This window comes from Triturus cristatus, chromosome 1_2, assembly GCF_964204655.1.
Source record: "Triturus cristatus chromosome 1_2, aTriCri1.1, whole genome shotgun sequence".
In the NCBI taxonomy this organism is placed as follows: Eukaryota; Metazoa; Chordata; class Amphibia; order Caudata; family Salamandridae; genus Triturus; species Triturus cristatus.
This window is the reverse complement of record NC_140580.1, coordinates 1,162,396,080-1,162,408,295: the sequence shown is the minus strand read 5'-3', so window position 1 is coordinate 1,162,408,295 and position 12,216 is coordinate 1,162,396,080. Positions and strand designations below refer to the sequence as shown.

Below are 12,216 nucleotides of genomic sequence, written 5' to 3'. Positions count from 1 at the left end.
AGAGGGCAGGAGAGGTCACCGGACACCAGTTCCGGTCAAGGGGTGAGGGGCAGAGCACAGGAAGCAAGGGACGAGGCAGGACGTGCAGCATGCTGGCTGCAGATACACAACGATACAATAAAGAATAGAAGCTGACCTGGCTGTGTGGTGGTTATTGCTGAGACGCGACGCGACAACTGGCGACGAGGCGGGATCGAAATCCATGCGTCGCGGCGACTGTCGGAGCCCACCCGGTCGCGGAACAAAATTCGGAGCCAGGAGCCCACCCTGGTCCGAAGCGCCAGCAGAAGAAAACATCGTTGCGGGAGCCCACCCCGGCGCTGCTAACAGAAGTAAGAGCAGCGCGTTAGTGAAACTGAAGGAAAGATCAAGATCCCTCCCGTGCGTGAGCTTTAACGAACTCTCGCGAGAGGAGGCGGCCATCTTAAAGTCAGGCGAATTGAGCCAATTAGCGCCCAAGATAGACGGCGGCCATTTTAAAGGGTCAGGCAAAGTCCCGAACAGCGCGAAATCGCGCGAGAGTGCGGCGGCCATCTTGGAGTCAGGCGAATTGGGCCAATAGGAGCACAGGAAGGCCGGGAGGCCATTTTAGAGTCAGGCAAAAAAGGAAAATAGACGAAAAACGGTCCAAATAAAGAGAAAACGATAAGAAAAAGGTGCCAAAGAAAGAAAAAAGCACCAGAAGAACAAGAAGGAAGAAGAAAGAAGGAAATAAGTACATAAATAAAACAAAGAAAGGAAGAATATGGGTGACGAAGAAACAAGGAGCACACAAGCTGTGTTCCGCAGGCCACTGCCATTTAACATATCGGAACCACAAGCAGGCATCAGATGGGAGAGATGGCTACGACAATTTGAACGATACATGCGCGCGACGGACGTCGCAGAGAGCAAACAATTAGATCTGCTGGTCAACCTTGCGGGAGACGAAATAGAAGACTTAATGATGACACTACCAAGTGAAAAAACGGCAGATTACAAAGGCGCGAAAGCGTGCCTCACAGAGAAGTTCGACCCCCAACGCAACATCGATTTTGAAAGGTACACGTTCCACACAGCATGCCAGCAACTAGAAGAGAGCATGGATGATTTCGCGACAAGGTTGCGGAAGTTGGTGACATACTGCGAATTCGATAAATTCGACAACGAAGAAGCAATACGAACGCGCCTCATCGTAGGGTGTTTGTCAGTAGAGTTCAGAGCACGCATCCTAAAAGAACCAACAACACTTGAGAAAATACTGACGATGGCCCGCACAGAAGCACGGGCCACGCAACATGCCAAACAAATACAAATTGGAAAAGAAAAGGGAGAAGCGATGGCACATCGGATGACGGAACATTTCAAAAGGAACGACAACAGGGAGCAACAACATCACAGGAAACAAGCGGTCACCTGCTACAGATGCGGCCTTGACTTCCCACACGTTGGCACCTGCCCAGCAATGGGCCAGAAATGCAGAAAATGCAATAGGGACAATCACTTCGCAAGCACCTGCATGAGCAGGCAATTTAGGAACGAGAGGGGACGAACAGCAAGACAAGGGACAACAGGCACCAGACACGCCAGACATATGGAGACAGCAGAGAGAGGCTCGTCGGAAGAGTCGGATGAACAGACGACGGCTGGGAGAGAAGCACGGCTATACCTCATGTCCGACACACCCAAAGAAGGAAGACAGCAGGAACACATCCAGCTGGTGGAGAAACAGCAAATAAAAAAGACGGCCACAGTAGACATCGACGTCGGGCGCCACAGAACAAAATTTGTGCTAGACAGTGGTGCCACATGCAACATAATGTGCATGTCCGAGTACGTGAAAATGAGAACAAGGCCAACGCTATCGCCATCAACAGTAGATGTGTTCACGTGGGGATCAAAGACACCAGTAGAAAACATGGGCAAGTTCACTGAGACACTAACATATCAGGACGTGACGCTACAGGAAGAAATACATGTGCTGAAAGGGGACATCCCAGCGCCCTGCCTGCTGAGTAACGTGACGGCACAAGTCATGGGGCTGTTGGCGATGACGTACCACATGACAGAAAAAGAAAACATACTGCAAGAATATCAAGAAATACTGCAGGGACTGGGGAAGCTAAAAGACAAACAGGTCACCCTACACATAAATGAGGCGGTGAGACCAGTGGCACAGCATCACAGGAGAGTGCCGATTCACCTACAACCGCAAGTGGAGGAAGAAATAAACAACCTACTGCAGCAAGACATAATTGAGCCTGCAGACGGGCCAACACCGTGGGTATCACCGATTGTGGCAGTCCCGAAGAAAAATACTTCCAAAATAAGGATCTGTGTGGACATGAGAATACCGAACACTGCAATATCGAGGGAACGTCATCCAGGACCTCATCTGAACGACATGATCAGCAGGCTGACAGGGGCGTGCCGATTCTCAAAGCTAGATCTATGCAAAGGGTATCACCAACTAGAGCTGGACCCACAGTCGAGGTACATAACAACATTCTCCACACACCTAGGACTATTCAGATACAAACGGCTCAGTTTTGGTATCTCGTCAGCGGCCAAAATATTTCAGGAGACAATAAGACAGGTGATACGACCAGTACACAACAGTTTCAATTACAGTGACGACATCCTAGTGTTTGGGAAATCGGACGGAGAACATGACAGCGCCTTAAGGCAAGTGTGCAAACAACTAAAGCAGGCTGGACTAACACTAAATGGAGAGAAGTGCGAGCTAGGGAGAACAGAACTGATTTTCTTCGGACACATATTCTCGGAAAAAGGGATGAGGCCTGATCCCAGCAAAGTGGAAACGCTAAAGAAGACAAAGCCACCGTCAGATGTGGCAGAAATAAGGTCATTCCTAGGCCTGGCAAGCTACTGTGCCCGATACATACAAGACTTTGCCACAGTGAGCACGCCGCTGAGAGAGCTAACAAAACAGGGCCAGAAATTTGTCTGGTCTCAAGAATGCAATGAGTCGTTCGAAGAGATAAGGAAGGCTGTGATGACGGTGGAGCACCTCGCATACTTCGACCCTCGGCTCTGCACCGAGCTGACGGTTGATGCCAGCCCAGTGGGGTTGGGTGCAATATTAGCACAACACCTGCCGGGAAAGGAGTCACCAAGGAAGATTGTCTCATACGCCAGCAAAAGCTTGACAGACATTGAGAAGGCGTACTCCCAGCCGGAGAAAGAAAGCTTGGCGGTGGTATGGGCATGCGAGCATTACCACATGTTTGTGTACGGAAAGCCATTCACCATCATCACAGACCACCAAGCACTAGTAACAATTTACGGCAACCCAGCAGCAAAGATGCCGCCTCGCATTGAGCGCTGGGGCATCAGACTAATGGACTACGACTTCAAAATTATACACAAATCTGGGAAAGAGCAGAATCCAGCCGACTACATGTCACGGCATCCGCTGCCACATGCAGAAAAAAAGGCCTCAATGGCCGAGGAATACTTAAACTTCGTGCTAAAGCAAAGCACGCCGGCACCAGTAACTCTCACAGAGATAGAGAGAGAAACGGAAAGAGATGACACACTCCGAGCGGCCAGAGAAACGACGAGACAGCAAAGATGGAGACATATAAACAACAACTGCACATGGAAGGGAGGAGTACAAAAGGAGGAGATGCTGGCCCTACAGAAAATAAGTGGGGAGCTCTCGGAGACAAACAGCGGAATCGTAATGAGGGGCACCAGGATAGTCATTCCAAGTTCACTACGACGCCAAGTGGTCAGCATTGCACACGAGTCACACAGGGGCATTGTGGCGACAAAAAAACTGCTGAGAGAAAAGGTCTGGTTCCCGGGGTTAGATCGTCTAGTCGAAGATACGATCGCGGCCTGTCACCTCTGTCAAACGACGGGTCCGCCTGCAAGAAAAGAACCACTGCAAATGTCGGAACTACCAAGAGCAGTATGGACAACAATGGCCGCTGATTTCTTTGGACCTCTAGACGCGGGAACTTACCTACTGGTCATAATGGATGAATACTCCAGATTCCCGATTGTGCGATCAGTCTCCTCAACGTCAGCAGCCGCAACGCTACCTGTTCTAGACGACATATTCGCAGCCTGGGGCTCGCCGGAGACGTTGAAAACGGATAATGGCCCTCCGTTCTCAGGAGAGGAATTCCGAAGGTTCATGGCTTACCTCAGAATACAGCACAGAAAGGTAACACCACTATGGCCGCAAGCAAACGGCATGGTCGAAAGATTTATGGGAAACATCAAGAAGGCAGTTCAGAGGGCGAAACTGTCGCAGATTTCCCTAGGCCAAGCACTATGCCAAATGCTGAGGGATTACAGAAACACGCCTCATGGATCGACAGGGAAATGCCCGGCGGAGTTAGTACTAGGGAGGACAAGCAGAACAAGGCTGCCGCAGATAGAAGGACCGGCCGCGCCGGGGCACGAAGGCGTGGCAGCAAAAGATGAGGCAGCCAAGAAGAGAATGAAGGAATATGCTGATGGAAGACGACATGCCATCAAATCACACCTCCATGAAGGAGATACTGTCATTGTACGACAGAGACAACAACGGAAGTCGGACAGTGCATTCGCCCAAGACCCATTGACGATAACACAAGTGAAAGGAACAATGATAACAGCAGAGTCAGACAGCAGGCGAATTACAAGGAACAGCTCACACTTCAAAGGCTTGAAAGAAGAAAAAGAGGAAGAGCACGTGACAGGCACCGAAGGGATAACAACAACAAGGGAGTGCAATGGAGCAGGTGTCGCAGAAGCAACAAGGCCAAAGGAGGGCCAAGGACAGGTGGAGAGGCCAAGAAGAGACATTGTGAGACCGAAGAGACTAATAGAAGAAATGTGAAATGCCGCTCTAGGCAGCATCTCACGGGTCACATCAGTCGACAGTTCACATCCTGCAACTGACTACAAAAGAGACTGTCCCATTTTATTACTAACGAATGCTACTGTCGTAATGCCTTTGTGACAAAGGGGGGAGATGTAGTGTCCTGAGAAATGGGGCACTAGGACCCCGAGGAGGGCAGAGGGCAGGAGAGGTCACCGGACACCAGTTCCGGTCAAGGGGTGAGGGGCAGAGCACAGGAAGCAAGGGACGAGGCAGGACGTGCAGCATGCTGGCTGCAGATACACAACGATACAATAAAGAATAGAAGCTGACCTGGCTGTGTGGTGGTTATTGCTGAGACGCGACGCGACAGCGTGGTCGCCATGTGGACATTGGGGTCATTAACACTCACGGCGTTGAGTGTAAGCCCACAATGCCCCTGTGCGTGGTCGCCATCTTTAGATTGTTTTCTGCGCTGGTGGCTTCGGAAGCTGACGCAGAGCTCCATGTAGACTGCTGAGGTCCAGGGAGGTTTACGTTCCAGAGACACCACTGGTGACAGCTCGAGAACATAAAGGGATCAAGCGTGACGTGGAGACAAATATGTGTCCCTTAGGTCTTCAGCCATTGGATGGTTGGAGGAAGCAGGCTTTGTTGGACTCGGTCATTTCAGGGTCTCTTTGACATCTTAATTCAAAACGTTACGGAAAATACCACGTTTAAATGTCACCTCAAGTGGAGTATAAGATTGGCAAAATGTGATGCACACAGTGTACTTAATTCATGTTTACCCTCACACCATCCGTCAGAGGGATGCTTTGTATGAGCTCAATTTAAACTGCAAACTTTAAAGGACAGACTGAGAGATTGCACCATAGCCCAGGCGAAGCCGTCTGTGCGAAACGTCCCCCAGCCCTCACTGTGCCATCCTTGCACCCCAGTACTCATGGCCTCAGGCCTAGGTCACTGCTTCACACTCACCCCACCCTCACCCATGTGAACACCAAAGTCAGTCTCACACCTCTCACCTTTACAATCATCTTTCACAATCATAGCTACATGTGAGTTCATGTCAACAGTGCCTAGAGGCCACCCCTCTCGTCGAGGTGCTCTGCAAACATTCATATGTTATTCGGTGTCAGGGTACCCACGCGGGAGGAATGATGCTGCAGCAAGAGGGCAGTGCCAAGGGATGCCCTTCACATCTGTAATATGAACGACTGGACTGGCATTGAAAACATCCCAGGCTAATATTAGAAACCAGCCCCACAATGCACCGCGCACGTGAGTGCAGTGTGGGTCTCTCTCCCTCGCGGTGGGCTTGGGACAGGCTCTTCCTGAAGGATATTGGTGAAAGAAATTGGTAAAAAGAGTGCGTTTTATTAGAGTCTAGTGTGTCACATCCCCGTGCAAGGAGCATATGACGTCCAGGCTGTTGTGAAGTCGAACGAATAAAGTATTCAATCCTTTAGCGTGTGCCACCGTTCCCATGAGCAGCAGTTTACCAAACAAAAAGGCACAAGTATGGGCTTATAAATAACTTGTGAGCAAATATAAAAAAGCATTGGTGTTGTCAATTTTTGATTTGTGTTGTCATGGTTTTTTCGAAAGTTTATTGTTGTAGAAGTTGCTGGGCCGTCATCAATCCATCAAAAAAACGGTGTCTAAAATAAAAATAATTATTCGGTTAAAATAAAAAATAATTATTTGGTTTAAAAAATCATGCATTACCGTAGCAGTCTCCAGCTCCGAAGGTGAATCCTTTGAGTGTGTATGTGCTTGTTGTGAAAGGGAATAATGCCATCTCCCACAGTGAAGTTATCCAGTGACTGAAGTGGGCTGATCCATGGCTGACCCTTTGTCCTATGCTGCAAGCTGTAGTGGGCGGAAATAACATTTGAATGTCTCAATAACAGACCACTAAACGAAGAGGGTGGCTGAAAGCCCCTATAAGTAAGAATATTACATGTAATTGTAGTAAAATTAAAAAAGGTCTTGGCCATCGCCACACATAAAAATAATGCAAGGCAAGCAAGTAAAAATGTATACCACAGATGATGCTGTGCCCGCCTAACACAACGTGCGCCAGTAAGTAGATGTCCATGGAGCCTTTCCAGGTTACTTCATGGCAGCTCACTCAGCCCTTAGAACTACCCTTTAGTTTTTATCTCTCCTAGAAATGCTACAATAGATTGTGGAATAAAAAATATTGTTTTAGCATAACTGTGGAAGTGGCAGCCATGTCCTTGCTCAATTCTGAACCAATGTCACCAAGTTGTGCCCACCTCTGACGCGTGTGGTCTCACTCTGATGCCTGCCATCGTAGACATGAAGTATTTAAATTGCTTGCTCAGCTTCAAATGTTTACATTTTTGTATCGGTCTGAAGGCTGTGTACTATCCACCGATTTCAGTTTACGCCCCTCCAGGACCAGGAGGAAGCTTGTCACCCTCTCTGTGATTCACAGATTATTGTTCTTTAATGTTAATAAACATTTTCAGACCTCTAATACGGCATGCGCACAGATTTCTTCGAGAAGCCTCCGCAGCCGTGCTGCTCTCTCTGTCCTGAACATGGGTTCATTCCTCTGCCGGGAGGAGGCTACTGCCTTCCACCATTTCTTGGACCTGTTCAGTGTTCAAGATGTGCTGGAATCTAAAAGTCTGTGGCCAAGACCCAAAAGCAGGAAACAAATAGTGCAGATATTTTAAATACAGCAGTGATATGAACAAGTGAATGAGTAAAATAATAATGCTTTGGGGAGAGGCGATGTGTGCAGTGGAGAGAGGGAAAGAGGCTTAACTACTGAGCAAAAACGTTTGTAAAGTATTCACAACAGAAACTACTTGTGAGAATTCACGATGCATTCTTGGGGTGGCCTAATCCGCACTTAACAAAAATAAAACATTAATTATACATTATATATTGCAGAATATATATATATATTATAGTTAGGACCAACTTTTCCGGTAGACAAAGCATTTTTGGTTTGCTAATAACTTTGGCGCTCTTTGACAAATCTTTACGGAATTTTTAAAAGTAGTTTGCCACTCTCTTTAGGTGCTGTGGGGAAAGTTTCTTTCCATACTATACATTCATATAATAAACAACAGATACTCTGACAGTTATTGCCCAGTAACCCTTGACTGCCCTGGGACCCTAAGAAGGCCTCACAAGTGCCCCATTGTATCATATGAAAGACATGACCCCTCTTTCAGAGTTCCCCTATTGTGTGAGGTTTCCATCATTCCATGGCATTAACACAAGCTCTGCTCTCTGTAGGTTCGGTGTCCTGCCCTCCTCGACCCTCCGTCTGTCTGAGCTGAGGGTCACCGACAATGGCGAGTATAGCTGCATTGCATCCAACCCGGCCGGCAACGCCTCCCGGACCTACATCCTGGAGGTGCAAGGTAAGGAGACCTCATTCATGCACTGCTGTCCACAGGCACCAATGAGTGCACACCGGGCTTTATGGCCAGAATACACGGGGCTCTGGGTGGCATTACATAGGGTAATGGAATGTACTGTACATCCTTATAGTGCTGAGATACACCTGGGAAACCCCTCACCTGTGTCGGGATCTCCTGGCCAAGGGGTGTAGGTAGTTGGTGGATCATGACAAAAGTTCTGAAGATGTTGCAGCGGGCAGAAAATGTACAAGCAGACTGTCCAGATGTGGACAGAAAATATTAGAATCCTAAAATAGCCATAGACGGCCTGACAGCAATCCAGATGAAACTGAATTATGTAGGGCAGGGCTTCCCAAACAGTTCAGAGCCATGACCCACTTTTGAGAACGACAAACGTTTGCGACCCACCTAGCGTTATTGGACATGGGGCAGGCGATTTTGGAATGCAAAGTAAAGCATTGTGCGGTAGCGCACGGTCATTAACAGACGGCTCACTTTGGGCACTAAATGTGCCCAGACATATAGTTTTACTGCTAAAACTGTATCGTACACAAATGATAATGTGTTACAATCTTTTCAGTGATTATTTGTCATTTGTGTGTCACCAAGTAAAGTGTCTTGATTTGTGTTGATCCTAATAAAACTCTGTTCCCATCACACCTCAAAATTACAAAAAAATATGTTTCATGTTTGCGTTCCTACGTGTTGAATGTGTACAGTTCACTTACAGGTATTTACAGTTTGTTGTGTTACAAAAACTGACCTCCTACAGCCTCTCCTTTCACACTCTGGACCCCAGCAAGATTGTCACATGATCCACTTTACTTTTCTTTCTCTGACTGCAAAGTGAGAGGAGTTTGTAAACACCAGTCCGCATGTTAAAAACATAAGCAGCAGTTTTACAGAAGACACAGCCTGACATTGACTTAAACCTCTACAGCTGATTCAGTAACAGCTCCATCCTGCACGGCTCCACTTTATGCATGGTCCATCGGTGAACGTCCTTGTGCACAAGAGACCCCTGGAGTCTTTGTCATCCTCCATTCACACACCTTGACTCCCAGCTCCAGGCAGCCTTTAGCCCACAGTCCAGCCGGTGGGGCTGGATGAGAGTCAGTTGGCTTGTGCAGGCAGGTACAGTTCACACTCACAGCTTCCAATCTTCAGAGTTCCTGTGCCGGTGTCCCTGGCTTGTGTCACCATGGCAGACAAGAGTCTCTCTAGTCTTTACGAGTCTGCCGAAGCTGCCCGGTGGGGCTGGATAAGAGTCAGTCATCTTGTGCAGGCAGGTACAGTTCACGCTCACAGCTTCCAATCTTCAGAGTCCCTGTGCTGGTATCCCTGGCTTGCGTCACCATGGCAGACAAGAGTCTCTCTATTCTTTACAATTCTGCCGAAGCTGCCCGGTGGGCCTGGGTGAGAGTCAGTCATCTTGTGCAGGCAGGCCCAGTTCACAGCTTCCAATCTTCAGAGTTCCTGTGGCGGTGTCCCTGGCTTGTGTCACCATGGCAGAGGAGAGTCTCCTTTACGAGTCTGCCGAAACCGCCCGGTGGGGTTGGGTGAGAGTCAGTTGGCTTGTGCAGGCAGGCCCAGTTCACACTCACGGCTTCCAGTCTTCACGGAGTTCCTGTGCTGGCGTCCCTGGCTCGTGTCACCATGGCAGACCAGAGTCTCTCTATTCTTTACGATTCTGCTGAAGCCGCCCGGTGGGGCTGGGTAAGAGTCAGTTGGCTTGTGCAGGCAGGTACAGTTCACACTCACAGCTTCCAATCTTCAGAGTCCCTGTGCTGGTATCCCTGGCTTGCGTCACCATGGCAGACCAGAGTCTCTCTATTCTTTACGATTCTGCTGAAGCCGCCCGGTGGGGCTGGGTAAGAGTCAGTTGGCTTGTGCAGGCAGGCACAGTTCGCAGCTTCCAATCTTCAGAGTTCCTGTGCTGGCGTCCCTGGCTTGTTTCACCATGGCAGACACGAGCCTCTCTAGTCTTTACGAGTCTGCTGAAGCCGCCCGGTGGGGCTGGGTAAGAGTCAGTTGGCTTGTGCAGGCAGGTACAGTTCGCAGCTTCCAATCTTCAGAGTTCCTGTGCCAGTGTCCCTGGCTTGTGTCACCATGGCAGAGAAGAGTCTCTCTAGTCTTTACGAGTCTCCTGAAGCTGCCCGGTGGGGCTGGGAGAGAGTCAGTCATCTTGTGCTGGCAGGCCCAGTTCACAGCTTCCAATCTTCAGAGTCCCTGTGCTGGTGTCCCTGGCTTGCATCACCATGGCAGACAAGAGTCTCACCAGCCTTTACGAGACAGGACCTCCATTCTTCTTATCTACCGGTCCCAGTGCAGTCCTTGATGTGCACTTCACAGACCTCGCCCTCCTCTGACAGTCCACTCTCTGGACACCAGTCCACACTGAGTGTAAGTGAGCTTTGTCACTTCATTTCCACTTCCAAAATCGTAACTTCACCAAGTTCAGTGCCAGACCAGTTACAACTGGTCTACTGGTCTGTGTTACCAGAAGAGTCCTCCGATGCTCTTGGAAGGCCTGGAAGACTCAGCGCTGGGCATCAGCCCACACTGGCGCTTTTGGAGAGCAAAACTAACAAGACTTGGTCAGGGTGACTTGGTCAGGGTGGGTCCCGCCCCCACCCCCACCCACAGTCCAGCCGTCTCGCACACACTAACATGCGTGCATGATGTATCCATCTGTCTTCTCAGACCTCCAGCTGTACTCTGCCCCTTGTTCTAAAATACTTTGTCTGTTTTGAAAAGTCTGGCAGCCCTGGATAGACAAATAAAACGAGCATTGGACAAGCCAATTGGTCTCTTCTCTTGGACCTATTACCTGTGCAATGCCATTTAGCCATGCTGGATAGCACTGGCGAGATGCTGTGCAGCCAGGTGAAAAGCTAAAATAAAAAGTTTAAGAAAAGGCAATTATGCAGCTGCATCAGTTTTTAGGCAACCACATCCTTTGTTATACATGCATGCATACAAAAGGACAGAGGCGCCATTTTATGTATGCATCAATGATAGATGCACCAGTAAATAAAAAAAAAGAAATACAAGTTGCACAAACACACTTTTCAGAAGCACACAATTTTGTCTGCAAAACAAAAAATTATAATAATTTTAAAAAGACTGCCGTGGGGAGAGTGGGCAACAATGGGGGATGGGAGTAGGTAAGGGACACAGTGGTGAGAGGGCAGAATAGGATAAACGCATCACTCAAGGGAGAAGTGCTTGAGCGAAAAAGGAACATGAAGGGAGAAGCACACGAGGGAGCGCGCAACACGGATGGGGAGCAGAGAGAAGCACGTGTGCAACAGAGAGCAACATGGAGTGCAGCTTAGGAGGAGAAGAAAGTACACCAGGGACACAACTGAAAACACATGCACTCTCAGGGAGGGCTTAACGGAAAACTACAGTTCCCAAAAAGTAAGCAGCGGAAGAACACAGGGAAAGAGGCTATGCTCCATGGGAGGGACAAAAACAGAAGAGGAAGGAAGGCCAAGGCAAGGCAATGAATGAAAAGCAGGCTAATGAGTGACAATGAAGCAAACCAATGGTAAGCAATGGGTGGGATCTAAGCCCTCTGTACGTTCACAGTACGTCTTTAGCACCCAACTTGTGCTGTCTGGTAGGTTCAACCTAAAACTTGCTCCAAGACTCTGAAAGAAAACTCCTAAGTTGTCAGGGTTGTTATTTTTTGAGTTTCATAAACAAACTTCACTGTGGGACGTTTGCTGAGTGGCTGCAGGAAACAAGATTTTGACTCCGCGGAATTCCACAGAGTCACAAAAAACTCTGCGAGATTGCGTAGCGTTCTGCCAATGGGCGGAGAGAGGCACATCGCCCTGCTTGTGCTGTGATTTAGCAATGGGAGCGCGTTTCACGCTGAAAATCAGCTTGAACGGCACCACAAGGTGCACCAGAGAGCACAGCTGCTCGAGTTGATTCTGCTGCCGCTCGCGTTGATTTTCTACACGAGCGGCAGCCGCCTTC

General features: G+C 48.8%; 1 protein-coding gene across 1 annotated transcript in view; it reads left to right on the top strand.

The window, feature by feature from the left end:
* Positions 1-12,216, top strand: part of HMCN2 (hemicentin 2) — a 769,579-nt gene that overhangs the window by 379,089 nt on the left and 378,274 nt on the right. The window contains exon 23 of the mRNA XM_085613971.1: positions 8,099-8,226. Within this exon, the coding sequence (XP_085470097.1) occupies positions 8,099-8,226 (128 nt within the window). The remainder of the gene's footprint in view (positions 1-8,098; positions 8,227-12,216) is intronic.